Source organism: Tripterygium wilfordii, chromosome 2 (assembly GCF_013401445.1).
Source record: "Tripterygium wilfordii isolate XIE 37 chromosome 2, ASM1340144v1, whole genome shotgun sequence".
Taxonomy (NCBI): Eukaryota; Viridiplantae; Streptophyta; class Magnoliopsida; order Celastrales; family Celastraceae; genus Tripterygium; species Tripterygium wilfordii.
In genome coordinates this window covers 7,922,090-7,936,246 of record NC_052233.1, presented here as the reverse complement: position 1 = coordinate 7,936,246, position 14,157 = coordinate 7,922,090, and the positions used below count along the sequence as shown (strand labels likewise).

The 14,157-nt window shown below is 37.0% G+C and overlaps 2 protein-coding genes across 2 annotated transcripts; one reads left to right on the top strand and one right to left on the bottom strand.

Annotated features, from left to right (window-relative positions):
• Nucleotides 1-4,170: 4,170 nt before the first annotated feature.
• Nucleotides 4,171-7,191, bottom strand: LOC120013868 (elongation factor 1-alpha-like). Its single transcript, XM_038865832.1, has 3 exons — nucleotides 7,040-7,191; nucleotides 5,482-5,956; nucleotides 4,171-5,361 (listed from the first exon to the last, which is right to left on the bottom strand). Exons 2-3 carry the CDS (start codon nucleotides 5,941-5,943, stop codon nucleotides 4,480-4,482), a joined length of 1,344 nt encoding a protein of 447 aa, XP_038721760.1. The 5' UTR covers nucleotides 5,944-5,956; nucleotides 7,040-7,191; the 3' UTR covers nucleotides 4,171-4,479.
• A 2,766-nt stretch (nucleotides 7,192-9,957) lies between these two features.
• LOC120013876 (protein disulfide-isomerase 5-1-like) lies at nucleotides 9,958-13,932 on the top strand. Its single transcript, XM_038865846.1, has 4 exons — nucleotides 9,958-10,159; nucleotides 10,837-10,895; nucleotides 10,983-11,158; nucleotides 13,575-13,932. The coding sequence occupies exons 1-4, from the start codon at nucleotides 10,046-10,048 to the stop codon at nucleotides 13,664-13,666; spliced, it is 441 nt and encodes a 146-aa protein (XP_038721774.1). The 5' UTR covers nucleotides 9,958-10,045; the 3' UTR covers nucleotides 13,667-13,932.
• The last annotated feature ends 225 nt before the right edge of the window (nucleotides 13,933-14,157 follow it).

Here is a 14,157-nt window from a genome sequence, read left to right as displayed (position 1 = left end):
TTGTTGACTGATTAAAGAAGACATTTGTCCTCCTTATAAATAGATCGCAAGTCCTCTATCTAAGCAATGTGGGACATTCGTATCAATACCCCAACTTTACTGAGCCGACGCCCATGTCAACTGCACTCAGTGAGGGTCTTTCACTGGGCTGGGGTCCTTACCTGTACCATCAGATCCACTGATAGCTCTTTCCATGGTTGTCCGGTCCGGTCCAGTCCCATACCTAGACGAAGGGAGATCCAAACACCCACATGATTGATAGAACCCCGTTCGAACCTTGACCTTGCAGGAGGAATGGTGGAAATGGCAGAGGAATTTACAGAGAGAAAACAAGGAAACAAGAACATATGGAAGAACAAACAATTCTCATATTATTTCATAACTGGTTTCTGATACAAGCTTTCGCTACTATTTATAATTGTCAAACCAATAATATGTCACCACATGGCCATTACAAAACTATTAACAAACCCAATATTAACAAGTAAACCTACTAATGACTACTATAACCTCATGTTCATATCAATTCATCTCCCTTGAAATATTCCTTGTCCTCAAGGAATGAACAACCAAATGACAAGCCTACTCAGTAATTTGCCTTGGAATCTTGTTTGCCTTCATAGGATCCTTAATTGCTGGTTTCTTGACCCCAACATAGCTACCCAAAAACACGAGTGGAACTGATAAGCCAGACCATAAGAACTCCATAGCAAACATATGCCAAATGGCACAGTCCCATATGAATTTTCGTCCCATATAAGAGTATTCAATACAAAGAAAATGGCTGAAACAATTCCTTGCCAACAGATTGTCCACCAAGAATGTCACTCAAGGGTCAGAGAATATCCATAAACAAACATCATAGGAAACTCACGATCCCATGGATCCTCTACTGTGACAATAACCAAGCCAGATAAATGACAGTCCCATTTGTTCTGATCATTCACCTGATAATATAGGGGAATAGCATAAGAAACATTTCCCTGCCAACTTAGATAATTACAAGAAGTCCCATAACTCAGGGTAGTGCAATCTGATAGACTACAAGAATAGCCTATGCTATGTGCCAAATCAGCCAAATCTACCATTTGCGGATCAAGGACACACCATTGTCTTTGCCTATATTCCACACCCTCTACTAGTACCAAACCTTCATTTTCCTCCCCACCAGAAAAGTCCAGTCCGTATTTTGGCTTTCCAATAAACTCCAATGATAACCTCTCAAAGCTTGCAAGAACAATACTTTTCGCGTTCTCATCAATAAGACTGAAAATATAAACTTCAAGTGTCCCTCTTCTAGCTGGGTTTCCATTTTTACCCAAAATATACCTAAGCAAGCCTTGGTTGCATCTCTTGGTATTTTGATTACACTTTTTTTTTCTTAAAGATATGTTTGGACGGATGTTTTGGAGAGTTTATGGAGGGTTAAATGAGTAGAGTAACTTCATATTTGTTTATTAACGAGAGGTGACTTGATCGATAATCAGTTAAATTAGGCATATGCGTGTCCAATGTTCAATTCCAATGAAAAACATATTTCTCAACGGTATTTAAAAAAAAAAAAAACTTCATATTTGCTAGGCTAGTAGAAAAGAATTAGTTACTCATCACTTAATTCTCAAACATAACATTTTATACTGTGATTTTTGAGAAAATTTTGTTTATTATTTTTTAAATAATTCATATATTATTTCTTAAATCATCCATACAATTTTTTCATTAATTTTGATTTTAACAAGGATATACGTATTTTTGTAACTTATATAACTCTCTTTAAATTACTTTCTATTAAAGTAAGGGTGAATAAAAATGGTCTCTTCCCAATTCTCATAATTCTTTCTCACTTGACCCTACTTAACTCTTAAATTGTCAAGCCTTTATTCTCAATCCAAATAAAGCCTTAAATTCTTAAGGGCCGTCCGTCAAAATATGGGCCTTAGTCCACTGTCTACCACTACGGCCCGAATAATGTAAATGAACATTTCGTAAGTCTTCGTGTTGGGCCCCTTGGGCTGGTATTACGTTATTTTTATTTTTTAACAATCCTAAATTCAAAAAAACGACTCCTTTTAATTTATTGTCAGATAAAGACTCTTACGAGCAATTGCAACAATGCAATTTTGTTGGCAATGGATCTACTTTTTGGAAAATCTAATGGACCATGGATGAAATGGTGCACACAACATCACCAATTTATTGACCCTATTTTCTTGGGTCAAGCAAGGAGGTATGGAGGTTGGGTTGGCTCCCTTGTTTGCTTTTTAAGTGGATCCCACAACAAAACACACTCACATTTATACCAAAATCAATACGGAACCCCACTTCTATTACACCAAAATGAAAGTCAATAAATTTACACCATTGTATCTATATATTTTGTTGGTCCAACTAAATCATCAAAGGACAATGCTAGAGACCCTCAAAAGTCCCCCAAATCTATGTGACATTAAAATAGCCATTGATTAAAAACACACATGTAAAGCCCACTTCACATCCAACACTCCACATTAAATGGGTGTCTTTTGGGGGTCACTTTTTGAGGGTCTCAAGCATTATTCATCATCAAAATACTCAAACACATCAACAAAACACGTGCTTCAATACATTTTATTGGTCCCAACAAAAACACACAATTGTGATTGCTGAATGGCAAGAATGTTGGATGATTTTTCAGTATGGGAAAACAAGATCCTCATCCTTAAAAGTTAAAACAGAGAAACTACAAAACGTAGTGCCTTGTTTGGTGCATGATTTTGCACCAACATTAATGTCACCTAGTAGTTTTAATGTTGATGGTTCACCAAACAGTAACTTTCTGGCTCAAATTCTTAGATAATTTTGGTGGCTCAAAATTGTTGTTTTGTAATTGTTCAAGATGAAACAATTTTGAGACAATTTTATGGATATTCGATATAAATTTACTTTTTTAACCCTATTTTACTATTTATTTAAATATATTACAAGTTAAAAGCATATATCCTACTAGTAAATTCACAATTATTTCATCATACAAAATGCTACCAACCAAATACTACCAACATTTCAGGCACCAAACATGCTCCATATATATAACCATTTTTAATCAACATTTAAACTATCAGATTTAATACCAATATCAATACTATTGTTAAAATTGTCCACCAAACGAATCTTTAGAATCTTTCTATTTTAATAATGACCATACCAACACGTATCCCAATCCACATTTCATTTATATTCGGGATCTCCCAATTCCCAAACCTAACCCCAATAAAAACCCATAACAACCACAACTTTCTCATTTATTCCTTCACTCTGCCTGAATCCACGACTCACCAAGAGAAATGCAGTCCATGTTGCATCTCAGTGCCTCACATGGCCTTCCTCTCACCGTTTATGGGATCAATCACCATCTCTGTAGCCTTTCGAAACAGTAACTATTTCTCTTTTTTCTCTGCCTTGCTTTCTTATGCCTTGCTTTTGTTTACTGTCTTCGCCATTTCTGTGCAGGATAGCAGATCATGATGGCAGGAGTAAGTCAATGAAGAGGCGAAGATCACTGGCAAGCGAGGACTTACATGAACCCGAAGATCAAGGAACCTTTGAAAGAGTTCTTAAAGGGATCATAGAGCGTGAAATTGATGAAGATCTAGCTAGTGAATTGCAAGATCTGTTCTTGAATTGTACAGCAAAAGCTGCATAGCTTGATCTGAATTCTCATGTTTAAGCAAACTGCAAACCCTCTTTGGCTTTTCTTTTAATTATGGCTCTTCGCCATATTAGGCTTGATGTATTGTTGACCGTCTAACCTGAAAAAGGTCTGTGATTGTTGATCGTGTCTTCTTTTTCTTTTGGACTTATAATTGTATGGGGCATGTACGGTGTATGTTACTGAGTCCTTAAAAAGGCATGGAGGTTAGACCTACGCAGAACGAATTCACATTCTTAATCGTGCAAGTCGACTTGAACTGTTGTTGTTTATGGTCTGTTTCACCTTTCACACAGAGCATGTGACCTTGATATTTTGAGGGAAAGTTCCCACCGCCTCAATTGAAATTCCCAAGTTCTTCCATTAACTTTCTATCATAAACGATAAAGAGCATCAATAAGATACAAGATTACCTCACGTCGACTGGAGGGGTTTGGCAGCCTATCCACATATTACACAATTCGAAAAAACATAGAATACTGAATAAACCACAACCACAAAACTTCGGAGCAGTTGGGGAGAAAGCCCAAAACACCTCAAACATAGTAATCTTAACAGAAAATTGACACTAAAATCTCTAAAAACGAGACTCCATGCTATAAGCTGTGCCATCGCCTGTCAAGCACCCAGTTCTCAGACTGGCAACCCAACAACGGCACAAAATTACAACATATAAAACCAAATGAAAAACAAAATATGACAGTACCGACATAAAATGCGAATGAAAGACAATTATTTTGATAAAAGTAGACAGAAGCTGAAGGCGATGATCCACCATGAACTTCTACGAGTCACTTCTTCTTAGCAGCAGACTTGGTGACCTTGGCACCAGATGCATCCTTCTTATCAACACTCTTGATGACACCCACGGCCACAGTCTGGCGCATGTCCCTCACAGCAAAACGACCAAGAGGAGGATACTCGGAGAAGGTCTCCACCACCATAGGCTTGGTTGGAATCATCTTCACCATTCCTGCATCACCATTCTTCAAAAATTTTGGCTCCTTCTCAAGCTCCTTACCGGATCGCCTGTCAATCTTAGTCAAGATCTCGGCAAACTTAACAGCAATGTGGGATGTGTGGCAATCAAGGACCGGGGCATAGCCATTTCCAATCTGCCCAGGGTGGTTCATGATGATGACCTGAGAGGTGAAGCTGGCAGCCCCCTTAGCAGGATCATTTTTGGAGTCAGAAGCAACAAAACCACGCTTCAGATCCTTCACAGCAACGTTCTTGACATTGAAACCAACATTGTCACCCGGAAGGGCCTCCAGCAGAGCCTCATGGTGCATCTCAACAGACTTAACTTCAGTTGTGAGTCCAGTAGGACCAAAGGTCACAACCATACCAGGCTTCACGACGCCAGTCTCAACACGTCCCACTGGGACAGTTCCAATACCACCAATCTTGTAAACATCCTGAAGAGGAAGACGGAGGGGCTTGTCAGAGGGCCTCTTGGGTTCATTGATCATGTCAAGAGCCTCGAGGAGGGTTGGGCCCTTGTACCAGTCAAGGTTGGTAGATCTCTCGATCATGTTATCACCCTCAAAACCAGAGATGGGAACAAATGGGATCTTGTCAGGGTTGTAACCGACTTTCTTCAAGTAGGAAGAAACTTCCTTCACAATTTCATCATACCTAGCCTTCGAGTATTTGGGGGTTGTGGCGTCCATCTACATATAGACATTATAGAGAAACAATTAGCAAAAGGCATATCATCCAAAAAAAAAAAAAGGAATACTAAAGAGATTGACGGTTTGCATGAAGTGATTTATTTAGAACAGAGAGTTTACCTTGTTGCAGCAACAGATCATTTGTTTCACACCAAGGGTAAAAGCAAGCAATGCATGCTCACGGGTCTGGCCATCCTTGGAAATACCAGCTTCAAAACCTCCAGTGGTTGAGTCAATAATGAGGACAGCACAGTCGGCCTGTGATGTACCAGTGATCATATTCTTAATAAAGTCACGATGTCCAGGAGCATCAATGACAGTGCAGTAGTACTTTGTGGTCTCGAACTTCCACAGAGCAATATCAATGGTAATACCACGTTCTCGCTCAGCCTTGAGTTTGTCCAACACCCAGGCATACTTGAATGACCTCTTGTTCATCTCAGCAGCTTCCTTCTCAAACCTCTCAATAACACGCTTGTCAATTCCACCAAGCTTGTAAATCAAGTGCCCAGTGGTGGTTGACTTACCAGAATCGACATGGCCAATGACCACAATGTTGATGTGAGTCTTCTCCTTACCCATTATGAAATTCTAGCTGAAAAATTCCCGCGTCATCATAAGTTCTAGCTAAGGTTTGAATAAATTCAAAAGAACATTGAAAATTCAAACCACATGTTTTTACACAATGAAAAAGTAGTCACAATCCTAAACTTCCTAGCTGAATACAAGTTAACTTTCCAAAGGTAGGTAAAAGCAATAAAATAAATAATCCAACAGAAATAGCAGAGCACCAATTGGGAAGGAAGAAATCAAAATCTTTAACTAGTACATAGCATCACGACTAAAGCAAAATCAAAATCTTTAACTAGTACATAGCATCACGACTAAAGCAAACTAGCTTCTTAACCTATAGTTTGATATTGCATGAGCTTACAGTCACCTAAAGCAAATATATAGCTCTAGAGTCTAGAGAGCTCGTTATCCAAACACCATTTATATAATAGAACCAATTAACCCAAATACGATTCAATTTGCTTCCACCAAAAGACCACAGTTTAAAAAGCATAAAGGAACAAAGATCGAATAATAAGTGGGCTAGAGAAATGTCAAGTTTTCCTACAAATTAAACTCAGACAATTAAGAGATTTAAAATTCGAAAACAAGTTAACAAAGTCCACAAACTCATGTAGATGTGTCCAGAAAAATAGACATGGCAGCATCTGTATTCCAATTAAGTACCTCAAAAGAAAACGATCTAACATATAGAAATGAATCATGACACCTAAAACTGGAACAAAAGAAAATCCATACAATCATATACAATTAAGAAACACTACATTAGTCCAGGTAGCACAAGTCAACAAAGCAGACAGAACCGCACAATGGAAGGAAAAATTTACAACAAAATCCCAATATCATGCGTATAAACGAGAAATCGACAGAAACCGGATCAGCTTACAAGGTAACAATTCATCTAAACCCGCAATAACATAACAATATAATTAGATAACTGATATATAGGAACCAGATCTGAACGCATAATAATACATCAAAACAAAACCTTATCCTTCAATTCATTGAATCAACTTATAACTACAAAACATAATTAATATATACAATTCATAGAAATGAAGAACGAGAGGCAGAGAATTGCATCCGACAGGTAAAAGATTTATACCTGTGGCTGACAAGTAGAACTCGAGAACAACAATCGTCGGTGACTCTCTCGCAGACTTGGAATGAGTCGGAGAAATGGCAGAAGACGAGATTTTAAAGAGTGTGATTTTATAGAGTGGCAAATGGCGATCGAGACACAATGAGCTAGGGTTTCTTTTTCAGCCGTTGGATAAGAAAAGACATTCAACGGTTGTGATGTTTGGCAGCCAGATGGATTTTTGGGCTGCAAATGTGATGCCCTCGTGGACAGCATTTAGCAGTAGCAACCTCCTTTCCAAAGTGAATTACAATATTACCCTTGTCGTTGTCTTCAAAACTTCGAATATTCGGTATTTGTCCCTTCCCTTAAAGTAGAGGGGTTCATTTTCTATTTTTTTTAAAGTTTAAGGTTTTGTTTGAATCTATAAAGTAGACGTGTCAGCCACGTATAATATCAAATTAATAAAATCAACTAAAGTTGATTCAATTGATAATTGATTGATTTAGACTTACCACATATATATGTTCAAAGTTTTAATTGTTCGCTTAACATGACAACACTTAACAGATAGGAAATTTGAAAAGAGCTCCTTAGCACTTCTAATCATGGTTTTGAAAACCGGACCGGACCGGCCGGTCGGACCGGTCCAACCGGTGACCGGCCACTTGTCCGGTCCGGTTGAGGTGCCAGAACCGGTAATTGATGAACCGGGATATTTCCGGTTGAACCGGCCGGTTCTTCGGTTGAACCGGTCAGAACCGGGCCGGTTTTGACCGGTTCGGTCATTTATTAAAGTTAATAAAATATTTTTGAAATTTTGTTATTTGTAGGGTTTGAACTCATGACCTTTTGTTCATTAAAAAAGGCTTTAACCACTAGGCTATGAGATTTTCTTTGTTTAAAATGATACTTTATTTGAATATATTGTATTTTTATGAAGTTTTCTTACATATTATATGCATATAATATAAATATATATATAAATAATTCATTACATTAAAACCGGTTCGAACCCGGTTTAAACCCCGGTTGAACCTTTGAACCGTGAACCGAAGACTTTTCCGGTTTGATGACCGGTCCGGTTTTAAGAACCTTGCTTCTAATACAAAGACCCGATTCTAAAAGATCACCATTCAAGACTTTAAACTAAAGGATCTATATGTACAAGGATTTGTTTTTCTGAAACTAAGTAGTGGAGGAAAAAAAAATACACTTTGACCAAAATAGAGGGGCCAAAATGAATTTTCTTTCTAGAAGGTATCAATTCGAACTTTAAAAGTTAGAACTTCGGAGAAGTAAAGAAAAGAGCAGCTGACAGCTTATATACTATTATTTTTTATTAGCATATTAGCTACCACATTACATGCTAATAATGAAATTACCTAGGCCAAACGAAGCCATTGGTCTTTCCTTGGCCCATATAACAATATTCTAGCCCGGAATAAAATATTGATCCATAATTTGTCTTTTGCTTTGGAATGATATTTTTGTTGTAAAGTAAAAGAACATCAATGTTTATAATAAGCGGATTCATTAGGGATGTACGAGACATTTCCGAGAGATGGGCCGAGCAGTAAGAAAGTCATTCATCAAATATGGGCTTTTACATAGATGAAAGTGAAATTAGGTGTATACGAATTAAATGTTATATTTTGTCAAAGAGTATTTGAAAGTTGTGTCAGAGTGAGAATGGGAGATAGCCTGATTGGTCTGGTTATCTACCTAGAACCTTGAGGTCCAGGGTTCTATTCTCACCAGGGGGTTTGGGATTTGGGTAGTTTTCCATCCGCATTCCTGGTTGGTCTAGTTATCTGCCCAGGACCTTGAGGTCTAGCGTTCTATTCTCACAAGGGGGATTTGGGATTTGGGTAGTTTTCCATCCGCTGTGGTGGCCTTCATGCCGCCCCTCGAGCATGGTTTAGCGTGTGTGTGGCCTGTGGGCCTTCCAAAAAAAAGAAGAAGTTGTGTCAGAGTCTTTTGACGTATTCTATACTTGACCTATTGAAACACTACTTTTTGACAATTTAAAAACTACTTTTTGACAATTTAAAATTGAGTAGTGTTAAAGTGTGCCCTGAGAGCATTGTTAAGGATTGACTACAATATGTCATGTGTGATTAACACTCTTCCACCCTTTTTTTAACCTTAAAATATGTCTTTTTCAAGTTACAATGCAATTTTTTCATCATTATCTAGTGCATTAAAAGGGCACTCATGACTCATTAACATTTTTCTTTAAAATTTAACAACTGTATCAATGCAATTTTTCATCATTATCTATCTAGTGCCTTAAAAGGGCACTCATGACTCATTAACATTTTTCTTTAAAATTTAACAACAATTGTATCATTATTTCTATCAGGTAGAGAACCACTCTTGTGAGTATCTATTTTAGTTTTGTTTTTTTACAAATATTGATGCAATAATCTATCATTTTTTAAAATTTATTTTAGTTATTTACATCAGTTGACATTATTTTAGCAATTTGCATATGTTAACATATACTGATGCAAGTGCTCTAAATGTGTTGGATTTTAAGTTTTTGTTTCTTTTTTTTTATCAAACGAGTAACGAGTAGAGTCAAAATCGGACCCTTAAAGGGCCGCTTGGGCTATTTGGTGGGGCAGAGCGAGACCGCTAACGAGCTCCACCAAACAATCTTTAATAAGTTGGTGGTATCGTTGGTAAAAAAAAACTCCATCATGGATATTGTTTTGCTAGACCGCATATATATATATTTTTTATTTTTTTGATTTTTAACCTTTTGCTTTTATGTTGTTTTATTATATTATAATTAATTTGAAAAATTTTAATATAAAAATAATTTTTAATAATAAATATAATATAATTTTCACATTAACTACCCTCATCTAAAAATTTCACAAATACAAATACCTCAGAGTGCGAGTTTTGATTACAGCTTCTTTTTCTTCGAAATTACAGCTTCTTTTAACCGATACAGCGACGGTCTCTCTCAACACTTCCATTGCGAGTATTCGCGAATCCGAAACAGCAGCAGCAGCCGCCATGGAAGTGTTACACCGGACAATATCGCTTTTGTTGCTTCTACTACTGAGCTCGATCTCTCTGAAAACTCAAGCCGAAGTGATGGAACTAACCACCGAAACCTTCTCTGATAAGGTAAGAAGGGAGCGTCAAATTTAAATTCAATTCTGTTCATCTACGTCCAAAATCGGAGATGCACCTTGCCTACTAAAATTTGAAATCTGGTATTTTTTTGCAGAAATATCTTTTGTTCTAACGTAGATTTCGCGGATTCGTGTCTGATCAGACAGATTTAGTCCTCCCATTGAAAAATCTTGCCCAATTTTAATAAGTTTAACGCGTTTATTGAATGGATGATTTTTGTTTTTTTTTTGTTTGCATACTCATTGTAGGATTTTCTGAGAGCTCGTTCTATGTGTTGTCTGGTGAATCGCTCTCCAAGTGTGTCCTCGCACTGTGTCTTTCCGATCACATTTCTAGCAATTCGCGTTGATTTCTAGCGATTCTGATTTTTTGTAGCCTTAGCTGAAATTTGAACTATATTGTAAATGAGTTTTATCTTCAATGCAAAACAAATATTGTGAATTGAATCAGCCTGCAAACAGTTGCCCATACTAATCAGTTAAAAATAAGATTACGAACTATATTACAGCAGCTGCTATATAACGCACAATCTGGCTTCTGCAGAATTAGCAGAGAGTCACCAAATACTTCCCTGTATTATACATTGTGTGAAGTGAAAACTGTTATTAGAAACCTCATGTACTATGAGAAGTTTATTGATTGTCTATTTATTCTGTTTTGATCATTAGGTTAAGGAGAAAGACACTGCATGGTTTGTGAAATTTTGTGTTCCTTGGTGCAAGCATTGGTAATGATTCTTTCCTTTAATTGCGAGTTGATTCAGCACGATTGATTATGAAGATGTTGATTCGTGATTGTGACAACTTGCTTTCAGTAAAAACTTGGGGTCACTGTGGGAGGATCTAGGGAGGGTTATGGAAGGAGAAGTCGAAATAGAGATCGGAGAAGTTCACTGTGGTACAAGCAAAACTGCATGTACAAAAGTCGACATTCACTCGTATCCTACATTTAAGCTCTTCTATAATGGAGAAGAAGTTGCAAAATATCAAGGTAAAAAGGGAATTTATTTCTTTCCATTATCTTTGGTTTGATTCTGAAATGATGGCTTTTGTCTCTATGTTTAATAGTTTCTTCATAGATTTAAATTTCTTTAGTCTTTAACTCTGTTTTACTTTTACCTGAGATAAACATTGGCCTTCTCACATGCTCTTTCATTGTCGGTTGTCCTTTGTATATGCAGTGGAAGTTTTCTCTTGAAATAGTGTAGCATTACAAGCTCACAAGTATATGTTTTTGTACTTGTATTTGTTTCAAACTTGTAAATTATGATAATGAAACAGTTCGAGTCAAAAGTGCAAACATGAAGCCCACCTACAAGACTTTATTGTAGGACATGTACATAGAAATGATTATGTTTTGGACAATGCTAAAGACCCCCAAAATTTGACCCCCAAAAGTCCCCCAAATCTATGTGGCATTAAAATAACCATTGATTAAAAAACACATGTAGGGCCCACTTCACATCCAACACTCCACATTAAATGGGGGTCTTTTGGGGATTACTTTTTGGGGTCTCAAGCATTATTCTTATGTTTTATGCGGCTGTCACATGGACTTCAGCTTTCCTTAATTCTAAGAAATGAAAATAAGAATTAGAAGCAAGTTTATACAACTCAGGCGGATAAATTTGGTAGGGATCGATTAAGAAATCTTTTAAATGCCCATATCTTTTTTTTTGAATAGAAAAATTTATTCAAACACCAAAGGGGTGCAACCCACAACTACAACAAGGACGAGTAGTTAATAAGATCAAAATTAAATGCCCATATCTTCAAATGGTGGCTTCAACAACAAGCTGCATGCGTTATGTAGTGTATTCATAGATGATGTTGCTTTCACTTGTCAGCTGCACATGGAGGTTATTTTAGTAGAACATGAGATTTTATTGTATTACGTAATTGATTCTTGGCAAGAACAGTATAGTCTTCCTCAATTGTCAAGTTAAATATTATTTTCTTAGCGAAGTGGCTTGATTTGTCAAATTTTCAGATTGATGGGACAGAACAACTCATTCCCCCTAGCTGGTTTTCTTCTAGAATTTTTCTCATCGAACTAAATATGGATATATTAATGCATATTTTGCAGTGTGAAAAACTCTACTTCCATGTTTGGTTTAGATTTTGTCCTTTTCTTGTAGTTCATCCTTCTTGTCTCACAGTTTTCCTCTCCATTTTGGGTTTTGTGTTTGAAAACCAAGCGACTCATTTTCCCTCAAGGTGTAACCCAATCTTTTTCTGGCCTTTTGTCGATGAGATAATAGATGTAGTTTGTGCCTATTGTAACAAGGCCAATGAGAACATTTATGTATTTTGTGCCTATTGTAGCTGAAGGTGATTGACTAATTATCAAAGACTCAATGATGTGTTTTGTCTACATGTGGTGCTCCCAAGTTTAGATGTCACTTTCTGCTGGTTCTTTCTGGATATACCCACCATGGAGTCTCAAACCAGTTTTATTAGTACACTTAGTGTGAATGGCACATTATGAGCCTTTCTTAGCTTGATAGAAGATCTAACAGAAATCACATTAGCCGGCTCCCTTCTTGTGTTTTATCGTGAAGCTTGTATTGCAACATATAGTTGACTGTCTTCACACAATTAGCATACCCTTTGTGTGTTCAGTTTCAAAGCTCCTATTGGAGATAGCAGATTATCCTCGAACTGCTACTTTGAATAGTAATAATGTAGAGGATACATGAGAAGGAAAAAGAAGTATATGGTTTTAAAACTTGAAAATCATGCATGATAAGGTCAGCAAATGAATGTTGCTGTCTAGGGCTGCCACAACAATTTGATCAGTGGACTTGTATGGATTTCTGTTCTTCCATATAATTCAAATAATCAGGTTAGTAGATGTACATCAAAAACATAGTATGGAAGCAGTAATTTTGACGTAATTGTCAATCGATGAGCTCCTGATGTTGGTATTCTGTTAGTCTTACAGTGTGTTTATTTCTATCTGAAATTTTGCAAGCGGTAACTTGCAGACTATTTTTAAGGGTGAACCTGTTGTCTAGTTGTAAAAGCTTTTTCACTGCAAACTAACAGTCAATGGATTCAATTAGTGAAAACTGCCTCTCTAGTCTCTACATTGAATGTCAAGGCTGTACAGCTGTACCTCGCTGCAGGAGCCTTGTTCACTGCAATTGTTTAGCATTTTAATGCGACTCTGTTGCTTGTGATGTCAAAGCTATTCTTATGGTCATGCAATCTGGTCAACTGCTGATTGAAATCTATATTCTGGGCTTTGATTGTTAGACATGTAAGATAGGAACGAGTTCCAACCTTTTTGTTCCATTAATCTAGCAGTGCTTCTGAATCAACTGACACGGTAAAATATAGTGATTTGATAAGATTCACATAGCTTTTTAAATCTAATCTATTTTACTACCTCTGAACATAATCAGGGCCAAGAGACGTTGAATCACTCAAGGCATTTGTTTTGGAAGAGGCAGAGAAGGCAGCCAAAGCTCAATTTGAGAAGGATAGTGATCTGTAATTGATGTAGGTGCCTGTTTCATTATTGCATTTACTTGTTTTATTTTGATCTCGTCCTTTTTTTAGAGATTGCTTGCTTGGGTGAAAAAGAAGGGGCGTAGGAGGATGTTCCCTCGCATATTAATTTTGGAATCTGTTAGTGTTATATGCATACATAAAACATACCTTCTGATGTGTCATTTGCTATTGGTCTTACAACAATCATTCTTGATGTACAGCAGACAGAACTCAGAAGACTCTTGATAGAACGAGTAAAACCAGTTTTTTTATGGAATGTAGTCGTATTTCTGGGTGTCATGGCTGGGATCATTGTGTGGTGGTTATTAACAACTCATTAATGTGATGGCAGTTAATTTAATTTGGGGGATAAAAATATTTTCCGATGTCCAGCAAATTTCTTTAGGGCCATACCCATAAGACGAAGACCGATGAGGGGAATTACATTCCCGGGGTTTACCATGTATGGCATGGTCTAATGTGGCCATATATTAG